Below are 21,240 nucleotides of genomic sequence, written 5' to 3'. Positions count from 1 at the left end.
GAACTAGTTGTGCAGAAAGTTTGCCTCTCCAGAATAGTTTTTAAGATTCCAGTCCATCAGTATTGGTGGTTTCACAACTGAATAATAAAAAGTGATTTATCTCTGGATATGTTAATTCTGTCAAGTACTCCACATTTCTCTATTCATTTTCAATGTTATTTCAGTAGAGTGTTAATGCCATTTGATGTATGGGGCTTCTCTTTTGATTTCTTTCAGAACCTGCAAGATTTGGACATGTCCTTTATATTTGACTGGATTTACAGTGGTTTCAGTAGTGTACTACAGTTTTTAGGTAAGACATCTTCATATGGAATAGACAATTCTGATTACTTCCATTTCCATCACACTGATTATATCCATATATTCATGGATGGCTCTTTGATCCAGCAAAGGCTTTCATGAATGGAAGCAGGAGAGGTATTTGGGGGGGGGGTAGATTCTCCCTTTCTATTCAATTACCCATCTGTTTCAGAGACTTGTGGGACCCTCCAGTTTGGGGAGCAGAGAGAACTATGGAGGGAAGGGAAACCAGCAAAATATACCTCCCTCCATCTTGCCTTCAAAGAAACCCCTGCTGATCAGAGAGCTGTCTGTGGATGGAAGGACGGCCTTGGATACAATCAACTGGCATGATACATATCTGCTAGCAGTCCACCTCACTAATGTTCCATTTCTGGTTTAATTTTTCCTTAGCCTATACTGTACCGTGCAACCTAGCTTTACTAGACAAATAAATTAACCTGCTCCTGGCAGTTGCAGTGGAAGGGGAGCCACAGAAATACACAGCATTGTTCTAACCCCATGTGCCATGTTCTTCTCCCTTGCTCTGCAAAACATGGGAAGCTGGAGTGGAAAGCAAAGTACTTTCAGTCGGCAATGTGAGAAAGGAAGCTGCTTGACAGCTGCCAAATTGGGCAGCATCCTTTGGAGAGCTCATTTTCTTTTCTGAAAGATGCCAACTGTAAAGCGTGTTGTGCTATTAATAATATCATAGGAACCTGCTTTATACAGAGTCGGATCATTGGTCCATGCAGTATGATTAAGTGACTAAGTACTATCATAGAATTGTGGAGTTGGAAGGGACCCCAACCTTCATCTTGCCCAATCCACTACAATGCACTAGTTCAGGCTTCCTCAACCTCCGCCCTCCCAATGTTTTTGGCCTACAACTCCCATGATTCCTAGCTAGCAGGACCAGTGGTCAGGGATGATGGGAATTGTAGTCTCAAAACATCTGGAGGGCCGAGGTTGAGGAAGCCTGCATTAGTTAATAATCACTATGGTCTACTCATTACAGACTGACCACTGCCTCTATAAATTAGCTTCTGTACCGCAAATATATACCTTGAATTAGGGGTAGTAATAAAGCTGCAATTAAAAACTAAAATGTAGTAGCATTTTCAATTTGGTCTATAAAATGTTAAAGTGGTCTGTCGAAGCCTTAACTATGTACTTGTTCGCAAGTCTTCCTGAAGAGAGAACACACCTTTTCTAATTGATTGAAACTGCCACTGGTTATTGTAAAATGCTCTTATCCCTGCTGAATTGCCTGCACCCCTGATAGGCCTTCTGACTTTGTCCAGTTTGGCAGCAATAAAGGCACCTTTGTATCATAGTACGCTTAGCAGCAGCGAACTTTGTCCTTCAAATCATTATGAGCTGCAGTTTTGCTTGGGGCAGATCTTTTGTAACAGATGAACTCTTTAAGACTGCCTCTTAAAGCTATCCAGGTTACTCACTAGCATGACAAACATAATAAATTGTACAAACCAGCACTGAACTGCAGATTACACATGTTTACTCAGAAGTAAATTTAAATGATGTAATGGGGCTTGCCTTGCTCAGAAATAAAGATGCATAGGATTGCAGCTCTGGACATTGAAATGGTTTAAGATGGCGCATTTGTAAACTCCTAAAGGAGGAAAATACATCTTATTGAGAAGAATAAATCACTTTAACTTTACATACAAATATACATACATATATTTCAAAAACTATCTGCAAGCACAGCACAACCCCACTATTTGCATTACTGTAGTGCATTGTACTTGGGGTTGCCTTTGAAGACTGTTTAGAAACAACAGTTGGTTCAAAATACAGTAGTTACATAACTGCCTGGAACAGAATGAATTATAATCCAGTTCTTTAAAAAAAAAAAATCCCAATATATTTTCAAATACAGTTTAAGGGAGGGGTAGAGAACCTGCTACCTTCCAGTTGGTTTTACACCCTCCGAATCCCCATCAGTGTCGACTAGCATGGCCAACCATTAGGGATGCCCCAGAGCACCCCTGACATAGTGTTGGTCCAAGGAATTGTGGGAAACTAAAATGGCAGCTTTCATTGGGAAACAGAAATGGTGGTGTTTGTATGCACACTGGAGGGCGCTATGCTAAGGACCTTCTCAAATCTGGTGCAGGCCCTGGATAGGTCTTTTCTGAAGTAGCATCCTCACTTTTAAATTATTTCCCTGGTTGCAAGTCTGGGGAGGAAAGAAGAGATGAAAAAGATTTTTATCCCCCCCCCCCAGCTTTTTAAAGCTATTAGGTCTTTTTAAAAGCTCTGCTTTTGGTGGTTGCTGTCTTTTTAAAAAAAGTGGTGTTGTTTTCCTGATTTTCATTGTGGATTTTAAATTTCATCATAAGCCGATTTGAGAATCTGTTGAACTGAAGAGCAGGGCAGCAAAAGCTAAAATTATAGATTGTATAAACCATTTAGGACCAGCAGTGTGAAGAGCTTCACTGCAATTTTGAAGCAAATGTGTCACATCATTATGTTTATGACACACAGGAGTTCATCTAAAGGTCTGCTGGTGCTTTTCATCACATCCTGAATGTGTCTAAAATAGTATTGTGTTCATAATTCTTACACAGAGATAGTCTATGTGTGCGAAGCATCATTTGTGAAGTTAGCTAGACTTTCAGAGCTGAGGCCCCAAGCACCCTGGGAACTCCCACCACTGCCCCCCCAGTGCTCAGGAGGAGCATTAGTGGCTGTCATCACCTGCTGCCTTTTACATGCTTCTGAGGATTGGGTCCCTCTGGTGGGAACCCTCCTCCTCCTCCTCAGGGGCAGCAGTAACCACGAGAAGGGCTGTGGCTCATTGGTTCGAGCACATATTTTGCATGCAAAAGTTCAAAAAGCAATGCTACTGCCAGTTAGTGTAGACAGCACTGGCTATAGATGGACCAATAGTCTGATACAGTATAAGGTAGCGTCTTTTATTCCTAGACTGGATGGTCAGAAATTTTGCTGGGTAAGCAGAGTTCTCTGAAATCCCCTGCAGCTGCTCAGAGAGAACATAGGAAGCTGCCTTATACCATTCATCTAGTCCACGATTTTCTATGAGACACCTGGGATTTATGGCCCTTCCCAGTCAAGTGTCAAAATTCACCATTTATGGGTAAGTTGTTAAAAGTGAATAACCCCTGTTAGCTCAGTCGGTAGAGCATGAGACTCCTAATCTCGGGGATGTGAACCTGAGCCCCACATTGGGCAAAAGATTCCTGCATTGCAGGGGGTTGGACTAAATGACTTTCATGGTCCCTTCCAACTCTATAATTCCTTGATTCACCTTAAAAAAATCAATACATGGATAAAGCATGAATTTTAAGCTAGGATGTTTTATTTTAGGCTCTGAAACGCATTCATTTTCCATTCATTTTGTGATGTTGCAGCTAATGGAAGGTTGTTTTTTAGCCTTTCAGGCTACATTTTCTTATGATTGAGGGAAAAGCACACTCAAAACTGACTTTGTTCTGCAGGCCTTCAAAGCAATACATGATTAGTAATTTTAAATGTTTCTGAAAAGGAGATAGGCACTGTGGGGGAGGGGTAATTGACTGAGAACTCATTGAGAAAGGAATAACTTTTAGAACTCAACAGATGTTTTATCACTTTTCATCTTTGCAATTTCTGCTTGAAGATTTGTGTGCAGCTCTGAAGCTTTCCCTTCCTCATTTCTTTTTTCACAGTCAGCCTAGCTGGCTCAGTAAAACTCAGTTCAGTTGACTCCTATTCTCTATTATTCATTATTCAAACGGGCTTAAATTAAAAATGGCATTTTAGAAACATAACTATAATTGCATTATAGTCATAGTAATGTGTTAGGAAACATCTGAGGGTTGACTTGTTGTTCAGCTAAGGAGAATGTCTGCCTGGATCAAAACACAAACATTCATAATGTAGATATACATACCCAAGTGACTTCGACTCCCATTATTCCTGACCGTTGGCCATGCTAAATTGGAATTGATGGGAACTGAAGCCAAGCAACATCCAGAAAGCTGCAGGTTCGCTATTCCTGATCTAGTTCAATAGTCTACTCTGGCATTGGCTCCCCAAGATATCAAACAGAGGTTTTCCACATCTCTTGCTATTGGATGCTTTTATCTGGAATTGTCAGGGAATAATCCTAGAAGCTCAGCATGCCAAGCATGTGCTCTGTCACTGACCTATGATCCCTTCCCAAATGTTGTGGAGATCTTAGATGGAGCCTCCTACGCTTGTTGTACTGCATTCTTCTTTTAGTTTTAGCAGATAAACTTGAGCTAGAATGATAGCCTGTCTTAAAGGTGTCATCCTCTTTCCATCTTTTCTAGAGTAACCTGATCCTGAATACTTGCATGGCTGTATTTACATATGTAGAATGTTTTGAGATTATGTGATGATAGGGAAATTGTTGTGTTCCATCCTAAATAAGCATTTAGCAAAACTTAATCATCAGACATTCTATTATGATGAGACACTTGTGGAAATTAGTACTTACTCATCAAATACTTTTATCTTTTCCAGGACTGTACAAAAAAACTGGTAAACTAGTATTCCTTGGTTTGGATAATGCTGGGAAAACGACTCTCCTACATATGCTTAAAGATGGCAGACTGGGTCAACATGTCCCCACACTACATGCAAGTAAGTCAATATATCCTTTCTCTCATACAGTGGTACCTCTGGTTACGAACTTAATTCGTTCTGGAGGTCTGTTCTTAACCTGAAACTGTTCTTAACCTGAGGTACCACTTTAGCTAATGGGGCCTCCCACTGCCGCTGTGCCGCCACCTCGCAATTTCTGTTCTCATCCTGAGGTAAAGTTCTTAACCTGAGGTACTATTCCAGGTTAGCGGAGTCTGTAACCCGAAATGTTTGTAACCCAAGGTGTTTGTAACCCAAGGTACCACTGTAATATGCCCAGTGCTGTTTCAAATCTCAGGACTTTAGTAGACTATTGAACTAGATCAGGAATGGGGAACCAGAATAAACTCTTCCATTCAGTGTGAGTTAGACTGCAACCTTATGCATGCTTGCAGATGATTAGTAGCATTTACTTCCGAGGAAGCATGTATAGGGTCAGTTTCATCACCTTGTCCTATACAGTGGTACCACTAGTAACAAACTTAATTTGTTCCGGAGGTCCGTCAGCACACAATTTCTGTTCTCATCCTGGGGCAAAGTTCTCAACTCGAGGTAACTCTTCCAGGTTAGCAGAGTTTGTAACCTGAAGCGTTTGTAACTTGAGGTACCACTGTAATGCAATATGGTTTATCAGTATGATTATTACCTTTACTAGAGAAGAGTTTGCTGTAAGATAGGGTTTTGAAAAATAGTATTTTCTGTTTCTGCAGCTGCAGAAGAGCTGACAATTGCTGGTATGACTTTCACTACTTTTGATCTAGGCGGACATACCCAAGGTAAGTGATGCTAACATACAGAAGGCTTCTTTTAACATACAGTTAAGCTTCCTTGGTTGCACATCAAAAGTTATTGCATTGCAAGAGGGTTGTGTATTTTCAATTCTGAAAACATTCCTGATTTTATTAAATTTTTACTGTAGTCTGTTATATACACATGTAAGGTGTGTGGGATGTTGGACTTTTTCATCAACACAGAGTGTGCACAGCGACTGGAGCGTAGGAATAAAAGGCTGTCCGCAATATCTTTGCTTCATTTTAATATTGAAAATGTAACATCCAAACTCTGCAAGCCATCACCACTCCTCACCAGCAGCATACAAAACATATGATCAACTTAAATACAGTTTTCAAATAATCAGTTATCCTATCACATCCCTTCCTGCATTCGGTGCAGAGAGTAACTCCCTTTCTAATTAGGCAAAAAGTCGAGAGATCACAGGTGTGCAGCTAAGTAGGTCAAACTGCAAACATACACCTGTGAGCTTCAATTAACCAACCCCGTTCACTGACCACTTTAAGATAAAGAAAAACCAACACACTGACGTGAGCTACAGGATGTTTCAACTGCAATATTTGTACTTAATAGAATGGAAGCGGTGCATTGCACTTATGGTGATAGAATTTTCTAAAAGGTCCAGGATTATTGCAGCATTTAATTTTCAATGCAATACTAAAATAAAAGTCAATGTGTGCCTTTAATTAGTCTCTGATTCTTTAGAGAGCTTAAAGTTGTGAAACACCTCTGTTTTCATTATACACAATAAAAATAGGTTAAGGCAGCAATTTGATCAAGTGGATTTAAGTTGATAGTTGTATCCAATGCAGTTCAATGTGTTCCTGGAACAACTTCGGCTCATGCAATGGAATTCCCCCTTCCTCTCCTACCCCTGTGACCCCAAAATCTGTTCCAGTGGGATTCGGGAACCCCCAGAGCAGATTTGGTAGGCTCTAAATATTTGGAAGAAAGGAGAGAAAGAGGAAGTTCCACAATAACAATGACTACCATGGATACAACCCTCCACCCTTACAGTGAACTGATCCTCAAATATTTCTTGGTTTTGTGTGTAAACACTTCAGCATGGATACTAGGTATCTGGTGGATCGAAGAGGGCATTTTCTAGAATTTATTAGAGGCTGAAACAGAAAATATGTTATTGTCTTGGCTGTAGTTTAATTTTTTTAGGAGATAAATCTTCTTCTTTGGCGATCACTTGTAGCCAAGTAAGATTGCCTTCCATAAACACGTGTTTAGGAGATAAATATTTCAAATGGCGATACGGCCATTTTGTTGTGTTTTTTAAGTTCTACCATGAAGTTTAGCATTCTTTTATAAAACTTGCAAGCCATGTACCATAGCACATGTTTAGAAGTGGATTTATGGCTATTAAGGCTGTTTCTTGCAGTAAAATTAATATGGTTTTTCAGTTTTAAACCCAGTACTTCACACTGTAGAACAAAAGAGAGTGGGCTTTTAAAAAGCTTTTAAATATATCTCCTAATGCCCTTTTTAAAGTTTCTGCTCCTTAATGAGGTGTTACTATGAATAGAGTTAGAAGAATAACAGATAATTTCCTCTTGCAGCTCCTTTATAACTCTCTTTTGTTAGCTCGCAGAGTGTGGAAAAACTATCTGCCTGCCATCAATGGGATTGTCTTTCTGGTGGATTGTGCAGATCGTGAAAGACTGGCTGAATCAAAGCAAGAAATTGATGTGAGTTAGTAATGTACTTGGTATTTGTAAAATACTAGTGAAGTGTGTGACATTTTGATGGATGGGGAAAAGAGGGAGAGTCTGTATTTTGCAGGGACAGGGGGCATTGCATCTGTATGGCTACAGCATCATATATGACCCTACAACTCAATAAAATAAAAATAAAGAAGAGAACTTTTTGGGGAAAGGTTATCTTGGTGGAGACTGGTGCATAAGAGCAAATGGGATGTTGCCCCACCAGTGTTGGTCTTCCTATTTAAAACCACCCCAGGGGTGGTACTACCTGTCAGCTTAATTCTCCTTAGTCTATAGCAGGGGTAGGCAACCTAAGGCCCAGGGGCCAGATGCGGCCCAATCGCCTTCTCAATCTGGCCCGCGGATGATCCAGGAATCAGTGTGTTTTTACATGAGTAGAATGTGTTCTTTTATTTAAAATGCATCTCTGGGTTATTTGTGGGGCATAGGAATTCGTTCATTATTATTTTTCAAAATATAGTCCAGCCCATGAGATGGTCTGAGGGACGGTGGACCGGCCCCCAGCTGAGAAAGGTTGCTAACCCCTGGTCTATAGGTTGTCCTTGTAGAACTCTGAAAATAGGATGAAGGGAACAAAACTAGAATTAGTTGGCTCTGGCTCCACCTACTGTTAATTTCCCTTCCTTCTGCCCCACCGGTCTCATTAGGCATAAGCCGTCACTGGATTATCTTGATTGCATTTGATTTTCACAGCTTTCTATCATATTTGGTATTTCTACTGGGTTTTTTTTTGTGTGTTTTAATTTATTTAATCATTTTTTCAATACAAACAACAACCGCAAAAGACACATACAACAAAAACCATAATAACACTAATAACGCAATTTGACAATTCAGATTTGAATACTGATATACCTATGACTACACCTTTTAAACAATATTTCCCCACCTCTCCTCCCCCTACTTCCCACCACTGTCCACCTTATCGCTTAAATATTCCTTCCAGATTTCTTCATATTTATGCATTCTTAATTTACATCGACATGCAATTCGTTCGTATGTAGCTAGTCTGCCCATATTATCAATCCATGTGCTCAGTGGAATCTTTCTACAGGTTTTATACATTTGTTAAATTTGCAGTTCTGTAAAGCTTTATTTTCTTTCCCTGGTTAATTAATGAATCTTTGTTTAGTTTGATGGAGGAAAGCCATGTTATGGTTGATTAATATGTGGCCATTCTCTCTATTTTTGAATATATTTTGGCCTTGATGTAAGAGTGAGAGAGATCCTTCAATGAAATATTTTTAAAGGTGTCAAAATTTTCTCCATCTTTTCTCCATTGAGTTTCTGAAGCTTCACTTCATGTATGTTGTATGTGAATGTATAAAACCTAACACATGTGTCTTTCCTCTCTACATAGGCACTTATGACAGATGAAACTATTGCTAACGTGCCTATCCTAATTCTTGGTAACAAGATTGACAGACCAGAAGCCATCAGTGAAGAAGGGCTACGAGAGATGTTCGGTTTGTATGGCCAGACAACAGGAAAGGTATTAATTGTCCTGTTCCCATTGCTTCAAAATACATAATTTCAATGTGCCTATCATTTTCTCCCCTCAGTGTTTCTGTGGTCTGCTTTACTGAAAGCTTGCATATACAGTGGTGCCGCGCAAGACGAATGCCTCGCAAGATGGAAAACTCGCTAGACGAAAGAGTTTTCCGTTTTGGAGGTGCTTCGCAAAACGGATTTCCTATGGGCTTGCTTTGCAAGACGAAAATGTCTTGCGAGTTCCTGCGGACTTTTTTTCCTCCCCCCCCCTTTTTCTAAGCCACTAAGCTGCTTATCCGCTAAACGGATAAGCTGCTAAAAGCCGCTAAACCGCTAATAGCGCTAATCCGCTAAGCCGTCAATGGGCTTGCTTCGCAAGACGAAAAAACTGCTGGATGAAGAGACTCGCGGAACGGATTCTTTTCGTCTTGCGAGGCACCACTGTACCGTATTTTTCCGTCTAAGACGCCCCCATGTATAAGATGCCCCCTATTTTGGGGGACTCAGGTTTAAGAAAATGGGGGGAGATGGCCCAGAGTATAAGATACCCCCTAATTTTTGACATTATTTTAAGGGGAAAAACCTAGTCTTATACACGGAAAAATACGGTAATTCTTTGTCGGTTCCATATGGTTCTCAAGATGCATTTTTAAAAGGATGCTTACAGGACTTCATAGATTCCTTTTTAAAATAAGTCACTAACAAGTAAGCCTTTACAGATTACTTGTTCACCATAAAGCCAAGCTGGCTTTGTTAAATTGTACTTTTAATATAATACAGAATTTTTAGAGCTAATTGTCTAATGGAAATATGAATTGTTGCCTTGTGAAATGTTCTTGCTAATGCCTCTAGCAATAAACCGAAGGGTTCCAATTTTAAACAAAGTTTATTTTAAATATTTTAATTAAATATAATTATAACCCAGGTTGTGTCATTTACAATAGGCAACTTTTATGTTTGAATACCAGAAGCAGATTTCTCTATTATTTCTTGGGCTTCTGAAAATGTTACCACCCACTCATCTGAAACCTACTTTTCTATGCTCAGGAAATAAGCCCTCCGTGAACATGAATGACAATGGAGAGAAAGACACTTGCCTTCTAGCGCTAGGGGAACCTATTCCCTCAGTGGTTGTGTCTTCATGGAATCATAGAATTGTAAAGTTGGAAGGGGTCCTGTTGGTCATCTCGTTCAACTCTCTGCACTTTATTCTGCTAGAGGCAAGAAATCCTGTTAGTATAGTGGAGAGGCCTCAAAACTAGTACAGAACCAAAACATGCAGCAGTACTGCCCTTGTAAGGTGCTTACGGGGGGGGGGGGCAGAGATGGAACCTGAGTTTTCCCAGAAAATTTGTTTTTATTGAGAAAGCAAAACAAAAGGCAGTTGTGTGTTAACCAGGCTTTCTCAGCCTCAGCCCTCCAGATGTTTTTGGCCTGCAACTCCCATAATCCCTAGCTAGCAGGACCAGCGGTCAGGGATGATGGGAATTGTAGTCTCAAAACATCTGGAGGGCCGAGGTTGAGGAAGCCTGGTGTTAACTGTTGAAGACAGTCCCAAAGAAGAGAGGGGTAGAGGTGAAAAGAACTATAAGGCTGAATTGTTTTCAATTATAGCTCCTCTACCCAACTTCTAGGTTGGATTACTGTAGTGATCTTTAACAGGGCTTGGAGAACTGGCCAGAAGAGGGTTGCGGTCACCATATTGGTCTCAGCTGATAGGAAGTCATTCAGTTTGGCTACTTGAGGCTCAAAAGGTACAGAGAAATGGGAAAGATTGAGTTTCAATTTATTGACCCACTTTCTTCTTTTTTATGTCATTTTCAGGGGAATGTTTCAGTGAAAGAATTGAACACCCGACCCTTAGAAGTCTTCATGTGCAGTGTGTTAAAGAGGCAAGGCTATGGTGAAGGATTTCGTTGGATGGCACAATACATTGATTAATGCCAAAATCACACTATCCCAAGCCTGTTCATTATTTGATCTCTCAGTGTACATAACTTGAACTCAATAGACTTTGGTTACAATAGCGTATTTTTTTTTATTATTGTATCAATTGTGTTAAATTTTAAGTGTAAAGACTGAAAATGGATTTTAAGCAAGTTTGTCAATTTGGATCTTGTAACATTAGTCTCTAGTCCTATAAAACCACTTTCTTTTGGGATTCATAGCTTGTCTCTTGTCTGCAGTCCATTTTTGTGTGACCGTGACTTTCTAGCTCGGTATGGTTTTTTTTTAATGCAGTTTTTAACAGCTCAACTCTGCAGACTTGTTGGTCATATATAATGCTCATCATGTTAAATTTTTATGTACTTTTTTCAAAACTGGTTTTATAAATGTAGAGTGTATAACCACCTCTCAAAGAATAGTAATGAATCAGCTTACGGATAATTGCATGATGCCTTACAGTTTTCAATAATATACTTTCTTATGCAACGTCATGCAATAAAACTAAATCCCGTTTCTTGACATCTTTAATGGGAAATACTTCATTTTAATGTGTCTTAACCTAGTAAGGATGTCTCAAAATGTGAATATGTGGGGTAGCTTTTTGAAATGCAGTATAATTTCAGTGCACTGTAGATTTTTAAATTTATTTATCTGATTACTTTTTTGCTGGGAATTAATCCAATTAATTTTAACCATGTTTCCTGAATATCAGCATTCATTCACAGTTTTCCACGTTGTACAGCAAGAGGTACCATGATCTCACTGTATCATAGTACTAGTGAATGCCTGGATTTCGTACAGGAATTTAAAGAACCACAGGAAGAATGAAAGGCTTTGTGCCCTGCTGCATCCATAGGTTAAACAGTGTTTTGCACAAGCTTCTGGGATATGGCAAAGGTGGATAATTTAGGATGGCAGTCTATTGGCCTAAGGAATAGGGCAGTGTACTCAGCACTTAAGATCTACAAGATTTTGTTTTTCTGGATTTTCTAATTTTTTCCTAGATTTCCTAGATTTTATTCACTAGGTTGAGGCCTCTGAGTGTAGCTGTTATACCCCCTACCTTGAGCAGTTTTCATTCCTCTTGGAAGTGTTTGTGCATTCTGTTAGTTGCTATACAGTGTTTGTTATCTCTTATCAGCCAGTACTCCCTAGGAAGGAGATTCCTAGTTGCCCATTTTGGCTGTGATAAAATGCTTTCTTTAATGAACTGTTCATGGGTTGATGATAGCTGTCGTGCAGAGAAGAAGCTTTGCAGTTACCTCATTCATGAGTAGGTACTATGTTGTGAATTTTGTATTAGCAAATGGAATAGTTTAAGATTCTTGGCAGAGTTGATTGATCTGGGGTTCTACCTACAAAAGTAACCTGGCAGAGTAAGCATCTCCTTAATGAAAGAGTCATGTGAGGAGCAGGGACTTGGCTCCTTCCTGTCACAAGAAACAATTATTGTGGCACCCGAACTTAACCTATGTCATGTAATACATCGAATACTTATTTTTGAAGTATGGTCAGAGATCGTTATAATGTTGAGACTTCAAGGATAGCTTTTCTATGTACCTATATCCGAGTATGGCTGCTGCTACTTGGTACCTGATTTTAACTCTGCTTACCACTGTACTATGCAAGTAAAACCATTTTAAACTGGTTTAACTGTGTGGCATTCCCTAGAGAAAACGATGGACTGTAATTTTGAAAGGCTGCTAAGAATTTTAAGATTTCTCCAACTTCAGTACAAGGTTGCAGTTTCTACAATACCTTGGAAGGGAGGAACTGAACTTACAGTTTGGTTATACTTCCCATATTGCTCATTCTGCATATTTCTTCTGTAGCCTTGTTCAAAGTGAGTGCTCCATTTTTTTTCCATGGAAAGAAGAGTCTTTGTCTATTTAGAAGGCTTTCAGATATTGAAGACATCTTTTCAAGAAGTACAAAAAATTCTTTCACTAAAATCAAGTGAGGGCCGATGTAGTGCTTTTGAAAACAGGTGCCTAAATATCAGATGTTGCAAAAGAACTTGAAATATGGCTTATTGCTGTTAACGTGTTTAATATTTTTCTTGATTTCTCATTTTAAAATATAACACTTCCAGGTTTGTTGGTGAGAGACAGAGTAATTCTTTAATTTACTTGTGCTTGAATCACCATCTGAGTCCCAGTATTGTACCAATAAAGTTAATTTAGGGCTTTGAATACATTTATACAGATTATTGTTGATACTTTTTCTGGGTGTCTTGACTTTCATTGGAATCCTTTCAGTAGTCAAATATGAGGTGTTGTTGGGCTCCAGTGTGGTGAATGGTCAGGGATGATAGGAGTTACAACCCATCAATACCTGTTGGGTCACAGGTTTCCCCATCACTGAATTATGGACTGAGCACACAATCCTATTAGTTGATAGATTGGGCAGACCTTCATATATGAGTGTAATTATCACATAATATTTCACACATGCATAAGGAAATACAACAGCTAAAGGTTTCCACCTTGTGACCTAAACAATTTTTCTAGGGTTTTAAAATAGTGGTGTGACGACAAGAGCATTTTGGAGACTAGGCCTGTCATGTCACTAGTGAAGAAAGACACTATCCTGTCAAGATATGTTGTTTAATGGTGCAGGAATGCCTTATCAGTCTCATTCTGAGCTGTAACAGTAGGGGAGAGGTATTAAGAATTAAAATGAATAGGCTAATACTTTAAGAAGCATTATGTAAGGTTTTGTTTTGTTTTTTAGCACATGCCCCTATTATTCTTCACACCCTAGGACCCCAATTTCAGGACTGCTCCACACAAGGCATTAAGAAATTAATTTCACATGTGGGGCACTTTCATGGATCCCCAACTGGCAGCAAAGCAGAGGCTTGATACATGGGATATAACAAACATGTGATAAGCATCAGTAGACGCCTGTATTGACAATTCATGTTCCAGCCTAGTAGTGTTGTTGTTTTTAATGTGATATTATCATCCTTTTTCCCTTTGGGTTTTTACAGTCTTCTCTTGGAGTACCTTGCCAGTATTTATAGAATGAGAAATCAGACACTGGTTATGTTTGGACATAACACTAAACTATGGTTTAGTTCAGGACAGTGAATCTGTGGCCCTCCAGCTATTGGCCTACAACTCGAATCATCACTGATCATTTGCCGTGCTGGCTGGGGAGTCCAAAAATGTCTGGAGGACCACACATTCTCTATCCCTGGTTTAGTGCTTTAAAAATGAGCCTAGACTCCTCCTGGGCTTGTGTGCTCTCTTCTCCTTCTCCAGTGTGATGGTGAGGAAGAAATTGAAAGCTTCTGTTTTAAATTAAGCACAGTTTAGGGTTCAAGCTTGTTTGTATTCATTAATGATAACCACTAGTTATGATAACCAACTCCCCCTCACAGCCATACCAGAGAACAAGTGGAAGGACTAATTTAGTGTTTTGTCCAAACCAGCCACTCTCCTGTTAACAAAATGACTTTGTTAGCAGGTTTAGGTAGAAATGCCAAAGAAAGAGATGAAGGAATTATTCTCCCACTGCTTTTGTTTCTTCAGCATGAGGCAGTTTTAGTTTATTTAGCAAGTTAAGCATTTATTTCCAGAAAGCAGACAGTTCCTAAGGTTATTCAGCCATTATTTCTGTGTTTTGCGGGGGGAGTTGGCAGTGTTTCATACTTTGTTTTGCCACTCAGAGTTGGCTTGCTAACTCATTTAAAAGGATAGTAACTCTTAAGACTGTGCTGGAAGAAACTCACTAATAAAATGTTAATATGAATGAAGTGTGTCTAATTTAATTTTTCCTACAGTGGTTTCAGGTGCCCCGTGCATGCCGCTGTCATTAGTGAGACTAAAGCATACATATTTGTTGAGATGCCTGCTTTGCAGGGGGTTGGATTAGACAATCCTCAGAGTTCCTCCCAATTCTATGATTCCTTGTGTTATAGTCACTAAATTGGGATTAACATTTGGCTGTACAATACTGATATATTTTAACTCTAAGTCTTTCTTGGCATTATCAGTATTGACTTAATAAATGCTAGACAGAAAAGTCGGTGGATTGTGGTTAGATTTGTGGGGTTTTTTTAAGATTTAGAATTGCTTCTCATTAATTGTTTGCTTCTCATTAATTCTTGTAAATATATATTTACAAGAGAGGCAATGAAGTAGAGAAATTCTGGAATTAGTACCTTGGTTTCCTACATCCGATTCCAAGTTTCTATCCACAGTGCCTTCCCATTGGGCTGTGAAGTAGAATTGCCACTATGATTTTCCAGTATTTAGAGACTTACGGTTTGATTAAACTGTATCTACTCTTAAAACCAAAAGAAACCCTTTATATTTTGCTTCAGTGAAATTTGGATTATGTGCTCGGAATGTCAGGCAAATTATGTAAATATGCACACTTCATCCTAATTCTCTAGTCTTACAATTTCATCAGTGCTTTTTTCCCTCAGGGTACGCAGTACCGGCACCTCCCCCCCCCCCGAAAAGCATTGGTTAAAATTGTGGCACTTACTGTAAAAACTTCATGGTGAGTACCAGCACCTTTTTTTCTAGAAGAAAAGCACTGAGTTTCATGTTTAAAGATGTGGAATTAATTGCTAAGGACTAAAATGATTGTGGGAATATAGGCTAAGAGGAAGGCCTGAAGGTCTAAGAGAAACTCTAGCTATAGCTTTTTCTATATATTAATGTTCTATGCACCAAATAAATGGATCTTTTGTATACCCTCCCTTATTGGTTCTGAATTATCTCCAGGCTCCATTCACAGGTGTGAAATGCAGAAAAGGCAATGGAGAAAGCAGCCTGTTGAGTTTCTGCGTGTAAGGCAGAATGTCAGCAAAAGAAAGAAGCAATTTTATCCTTGGAGTGTTCTTTTTCAACTGTTTGCGGAACTGTTTTTGTTGTGTGTGTTTGAACACTTCCTTTGGATGCAATGACTGTGGACAGACAATACTGTAGTGGAGAATTCCTGTGTTGTGCCTCTTTAAAAATTCAAGAGAGCTGTGCTTAGTGTTGTATTAATAACTCTTCACACTCAATAGGTAGTCTTTCTGCTTAAGCTGGAGTTTGGAACTGTGACGTAGCAAACTTCCCGAGAGGAGTCTACCCCAGGAATCAAAGCTGCAGTTCAAAGCCAGGACTCTGTGGAGTAAGCTAATGGCACTGAGTATTTAACTGTCATGGACACCAGCCTTCTTGTCTTACATATCCTTCTCTAACCTTATGCTCCTATTTCAGCATCTCCTCAGATGTGTCCTTAATAACTGACTGACGATACTCGAGTCTCTTTTCTGGAGCTTAGCGATTCAAATATTTTCCCATACTGGGAAACACTAGTTAATAGCCTAATATCTGCAACATTGTACAGTAAGAGGAAGTGGTAGACTATCAAACAGCTGATTCTATATCTGGAAATGTAGTTGTAGCCTTTGATTTAGATTTAATCTACGCTGGATGAAACCAATACCTTATGGCTGCACTGCCATTACATAAATTTCAAAAGCAGGAGAGGGTGTGTTATAACCACAGCAGAGATGAGCTTTGCCTGCTCCTCTTTATTCCAAGAAAATGAAACTAATCTTTCCCCATGTGACAGCATTATCAGATCTATTTATATGACTGTAAACATGAAATCCTGCATGGGTTGTTTTTACTGAAGTCCTAACCTGACCTCTTAGGAAGTCCTAATGTGAACTGTTAGGAAGGCTGCCCTACAAAATCAGTGGATAAAAAGAATTCACCAGGACAGTCTGATTGCACAGAATATAAATTTACTGCAACTATTATTTCCAGTGTATTCCTGGAGAAGAGATTAAAAGATTTGTATATCAGAGTTGGTTCCAGATACAGACTTGAGGTGTGCTGCACAACTTCCAAGTACAAAGCTTAGCATTATGGTTCTGAGCTTTAATAAAAAGCAGTGCTTTATAGTGCTGCCTGTTACCTCATTTCCGATCCCTAACTGGGACAGTCATGTGATTTAAGCCAGTCTTTCAAATTTATGTAACTGAACAGTGAATTATCTAACTTCTGTTGCTCTCTCTTGTATCGTTCAACTTGCAAACCAAGTTGATAATTTGAAAATGGAGTACCTGCAGGCCTTTCCCCTAAAATCAACCTGCTGTTGATTTTAAATATTATAATGTGGTGTGGGATTTGGAAATAATAGTCTAAGAAACTATACAGTAAAAGACCACAAGAAAGTTGTGAAATGGCTAATTTCATAACTTTCACATGGTCTTTTACTGTATAATTCTTCATATTCTTAAATATTAAATATTCAATCCACCTTCCCCCTCCCGACAGAAACATCTTTCTGCTGTTAAGAGCTCCATATTGTGCAGTGACTTTTTAAAATCAGTATTTACCGGTAATTATTACTTTTTAAACAGATAGCCTCTGCTATAGAATGCATTATGATGCACTTTGCACTCTTAAGGGCCAGGCCCCAAGCAAGTTTTAACCAGAAATGTGCTCCTGATTATCACAAAAGATACTGCCCAAGTCAACCATAGGGAACATGGTTAGTAGCCAGGTTGGGCTGACAACAAAAGACAAACTGAACTCAACAAGCAACTGATGTCTGCTTAGAGGAAAACATGAAAGGAGTCAAGGGTGTGACCCTGAGTTGTTTAAGCAGGGAACCTCTCATAAGGGTAAGTGAAAAAGGACAAACATGCAGGATACAGGCATGTTAGTATCTGAGGCAAAGAGCAGCATGGATAGAAAGAAGGTATGGGAATTAAACTGAAAGGCAGTATTGGAAAAAGGCCATGGAATGCTTTGCTCAGGCAAAAGGTGAAGTATCAGCCAGAGGCTTCTAAGGCCCTATTTCTGTCTTGGGGCTTAAGCCATGCCCAATCTACAACACTGCAAACAAAAATAGTGGAATTAGCAGCTGCAGGATTCCCAGTTCAAGCCCCTGGTGCCACTTATGTTAACTGGAAGATAGAACAGCCTTAAGGAAGGAGATTTATTATTAAAAACCAAATTTTTGGTCCTCTGCCAAAGATCATAGCACACTATGCTATGTAAGAGTTAGAATAGTTGCCTGAAATATTACAATCTATTATGTTCTTTTAGTAATAGTGGTTATGGTGGGAGCAGAGTGGGGACACAATCTGCACCAGTGGCGTAGCATGGGTTGTCAGCACCTGGGGCAAGGCAAGTAATTTGCGCCCCCTAACCCGTGGATTTTAGAGAGCTGCGAGTGCGAGCGCGCCCCCCCCAGATGTTGCGCCCGGTGCGGCCGGCCCCCCCCCTGCACCCCCCACGCTACGCCACTGATCTGCACCAAAGATTACTGGATAGGATGAAACGTGGTGGTTGGGAGGGAAATAGCGGACAAATTCAAAGTTCAAAAACCTAACAGTTGTGGGCAGTGATATTGTGAAGAAGCTTCACATGTGAGAAAATAGTTCAGGCCCAACCACTTCTGCTTGAGGAAAGCAGTTGCCTTCTGTTACACCAGACAGCTGAAGCCTTGACAATTCTCTGGTGCAAAATAGCTCTTGTCTAATTGCATACCTAGAAGGAATATTCACAGTTCTAGAGAAATTTCCCTTAATGTCTCTCTAGTTCCTTCCTACTTGCATCTTAAAAACTCCCCCAGTGTCAAATTAACCCCATTTCCCTTCCTCTTCCTGGCTTCTTATTTGAGGCTGTCCACATAGGCTATGCCATGTCCACACTTATGCTACATTGGCTCCAGTTTTCGGAAGGGGGGGGCAGCAGTGGCATAAGTAAGCTATGGCAATTCCTCACTGCAGTGGCAAGCCCCCCCCCCCCCTTTGCTGGCCATTTGTTGTTGAAGACATGATATAATGCAGAGAAAGCTATTTAAAGGGTTTTTTCCAGGGTGTCCTTATTACTTCCCATCTTTAGGTGGCAGCAACCCATAAACACTGGACCTTCTCTCATTTTACTGTGGCTGACTTCAGCTGATAATCAAACGTCAGAAAATAAGTGAGCAATTTCACAAAGTATTTTCTGATTAATGGGGGGGGGGGAGAGAAGAAATTCCACAAAAACATTAAACAATATCCATATGTACGTATTGCAAAAATATAGGAGTCTACCTATTGGAAGTCTTTCGAAAGGCAAAGGGATTTTAGTTTTTTTCATAACCAGAAATGCATTTAATTTTAATATCCTTATTCCAAGCTGATGCAAAGGGTATAGATAGGATGGGATTCTCACATGAAACACAGAGCCACCCCTTTTAGCATTAGTGTGTGTTTTTTTAAGGCAAGTAAGGGGTGGGGTGAAGAGAAGCTGTACATCCTGCTGAGAAATTAGAAAGGAATTTTTTTTCTCCTGCTCTCATAATCTAAAGATGCCAAATGATAAACGATTCAGGACACAGTTGATGTTAAACGACAGAATTTGCTTCTGCAGACAGATGGAATAATGGCCACCAACTTGGATGGCTACTTATCACGATAGCTGTATATTTTCTGCTGCATCTGAGGTAGTAGGTCTCTCAATGCCAGTTACTGAAGAACAATTGTGGGAGAGGGCTATTGTCCTTATGTCCTGCTTGTGACCTTCCCATAGGCAACTAGATGATCACTGTGAGAAACAGGCTATTGGATTAGATCGGTCCAAGTCACACAGGGCTCTTCTTAGGCTCTTAGCCCTTCCTTCCACATTCACACCATACATTTAATATATGATCCTGCCTTAAACAGGCATGTCCTCCCCCAAATAATTCTGAGAGCTGTAGCTTCATTAGGGTGCTGAGAGTTTTTAGGAGACCCTACTTCTGTCACAAGGGACGCGGGTGGCGCTGTGGGTTAAAGCACAGAGCCTAGGACTTGCTGATCAGAAGGTCGGTGGTTCAAATCCCCACGACGGGGTGAGCTCCCATTGCTCGGTCCCTGCTCTTGCCAACCTAGCAGTTCGAAAGCACGTCAAAGTGCAAATAGATAAATAGGTTCTGCTCTGGCGGGAAGGTAAACGGCATTTCCGTGTGCTGCTCTGGTTCGCCAGAAGCAGATTAGTCATGCTGGCCACATGACCCGGAAGCTGTACACCTGCTCCCTCGGTCAATAAAGCAAGATGAGCGCAGCAACCCCAGAGTCGACCACGACTGGACCTAACGGTCAGGGGTCCCTTTACCTTTACCTTTACTGCTGTCACAGAGCTACAAGTCACAAGGTGGTTTAACAAATCAATCCCTCCACACAGGGAACTCCAGGAATTGAAGCTCTGGGAGGGGAATAAGGGTCTTCTAACAACTCTCAGCACCCTTACCAAACGACAGCTCCCAGGATTCTTTGGGGGAAGCCATGACTATTTAAAGCAGTATCCTAGCGCTTTAAATGCATGGTGTGAATATGGCCACATATACTTGCAGATGGAAGGGGTGAGGCAAGCAGGAGAGTATGCACTGGGGGCAGAGCTGGTCAACATGGCTGCATTCCCTGTGCCACCTTTGATAGAACACATTAGCAGTTCACCAGAATCTTAAAAGCCCTCTTTCCTTTCTTCTCCCCCAGTTCACTTCTTGGGCACACCTTCAAAAACTGCTCTAGAGGGTTGGAGCAGATTTAAGAGCATGTAGTGGGAGGAAGGGGAAGCCCTGTTTCAGGAGTGGAACTCTACACACACACACACACACACACACACACACACACACACCCCTCTGTGCTCCTGTGAACCAGGATGTGTCATAATACCAGAGTGTGATCCCACCAGAGAGCCAAAGGAGGGATCTTTGTTTCCTATAGGCAGTTCATGGGCCTTGTCAGACTTGCTGAGCCTCCATCTCTTCCCTTTGCTTTCCCACCACAATCTCCACCGCAGTATGTTTGCTGTTTCCAGTTACTGCCAACACCAAGAGCGGATGTTACTGGACATGTCATGGGTGGTTCTGCTCCCCCATGAAATAACTGTATGTTGGAATACAACCTCAATTTTTGCCCTGTGAGCAGTGGTGACGTGACCCATGAAATTTGTGGGAGAAATACAATGCAAAACACCCATAATTTTCTGGATTAATGGAGTTGCAAATGGATTTTTCCAGTACTTATGGAAAGAAATGCTAAACGTCTGCTAGATTCCACTAGATATTGAGAAGTGGCTTTTCTGTCATGTTAAAGATCACATAAAATAAAATTATCCAGTAATGAAATATCAGGAAAAATAAAATGCTGTCTGAATGCAGCCATATTTAAGGGTTATTAGGTTGTTGTTTTTTGTTCTAGTTTTTATTATGTATGTTGTGTCTTTTATCTTGTATTTATGTTGTGAACTGCCCTGAAATCTGCAGCTAAAGGACGGTATACAAATTTAATAAATAATAATTTTGAAGGAGATTACTATTAAACTTTTTAAAAGGGGTGTATTTTGACCATGTTGCAGATAGCAACTAGGGT

The 21,240-nt window shown here is 40.2% G+C and overlaps 1 protein-coding gene and 1 long non-coding RNA gene across 2 annotated transcripts in view; one reads left to right on the top strand and one right to left on the bottom strand.

Moving 5' to 3' along the window:
• SAR1B (secretion associated Ras related GTPase 1B) overlaps positions 1-14,633 on the top strand; it is a 26,382-nt gene extending 11,749 nt beyond the window's left edge. The window contains exons 2-7 of the mRNA XM_081851166.1: positions 217-292; positions 4,795-4,914; positions 5,625-5,690; positions 7,300-7,403; positions 8,800-8,931; positions 10,755-14,633. Of these exons, the coding sequence (XP_081707292.1) occupies positions 235-292; positions 4,795-4,914; positions 5,625-5,690; positions 7,300-7,403; positions 8,800-8,931; positions 10,755-10,871 (597 nt within the window). The 5' untranslated portion in view covers positions 217-234 and the 3' untranslated portion in view covers positions 10,872-14,633. The remainder of the gene's footprint in view (positions 1-216; positions 293-4,794; positions 4,915-5,624; positions 5,691-7,299; positions 7,404-8,799; positions 8,932-10,754) is intronic.
• LOC309335894 lies at positions 12,187-21,240 on the bottom strand. Its single transcript, XR_014153790.1, has 2 exons — positions 15,468-21,240; positions 12,187-14,959 (listed from the first exon to the last, which is right to left on the bottom strand). It is a non-coding gene; the product is annotated as an uncharacterized lncRNA (long non-coding RNA).

This window comes from Podarcis erhardii (assembly GCF_964252035.2).
Source record: "Podarcis erhardii genome assembly, chromosome: 2".
Taxonomy (NCBI): Eukaryota; Metazoa; Chordata; class Lepidosauria; order Squamata; family Lacertidae; genus Podarcis; species Podarcis erhardii.
The sequence above is the reverse complement of the archived record's forward strand: the minus strand, read 5'-3'. Positions and strand labels throughout refer to the sequence as shown.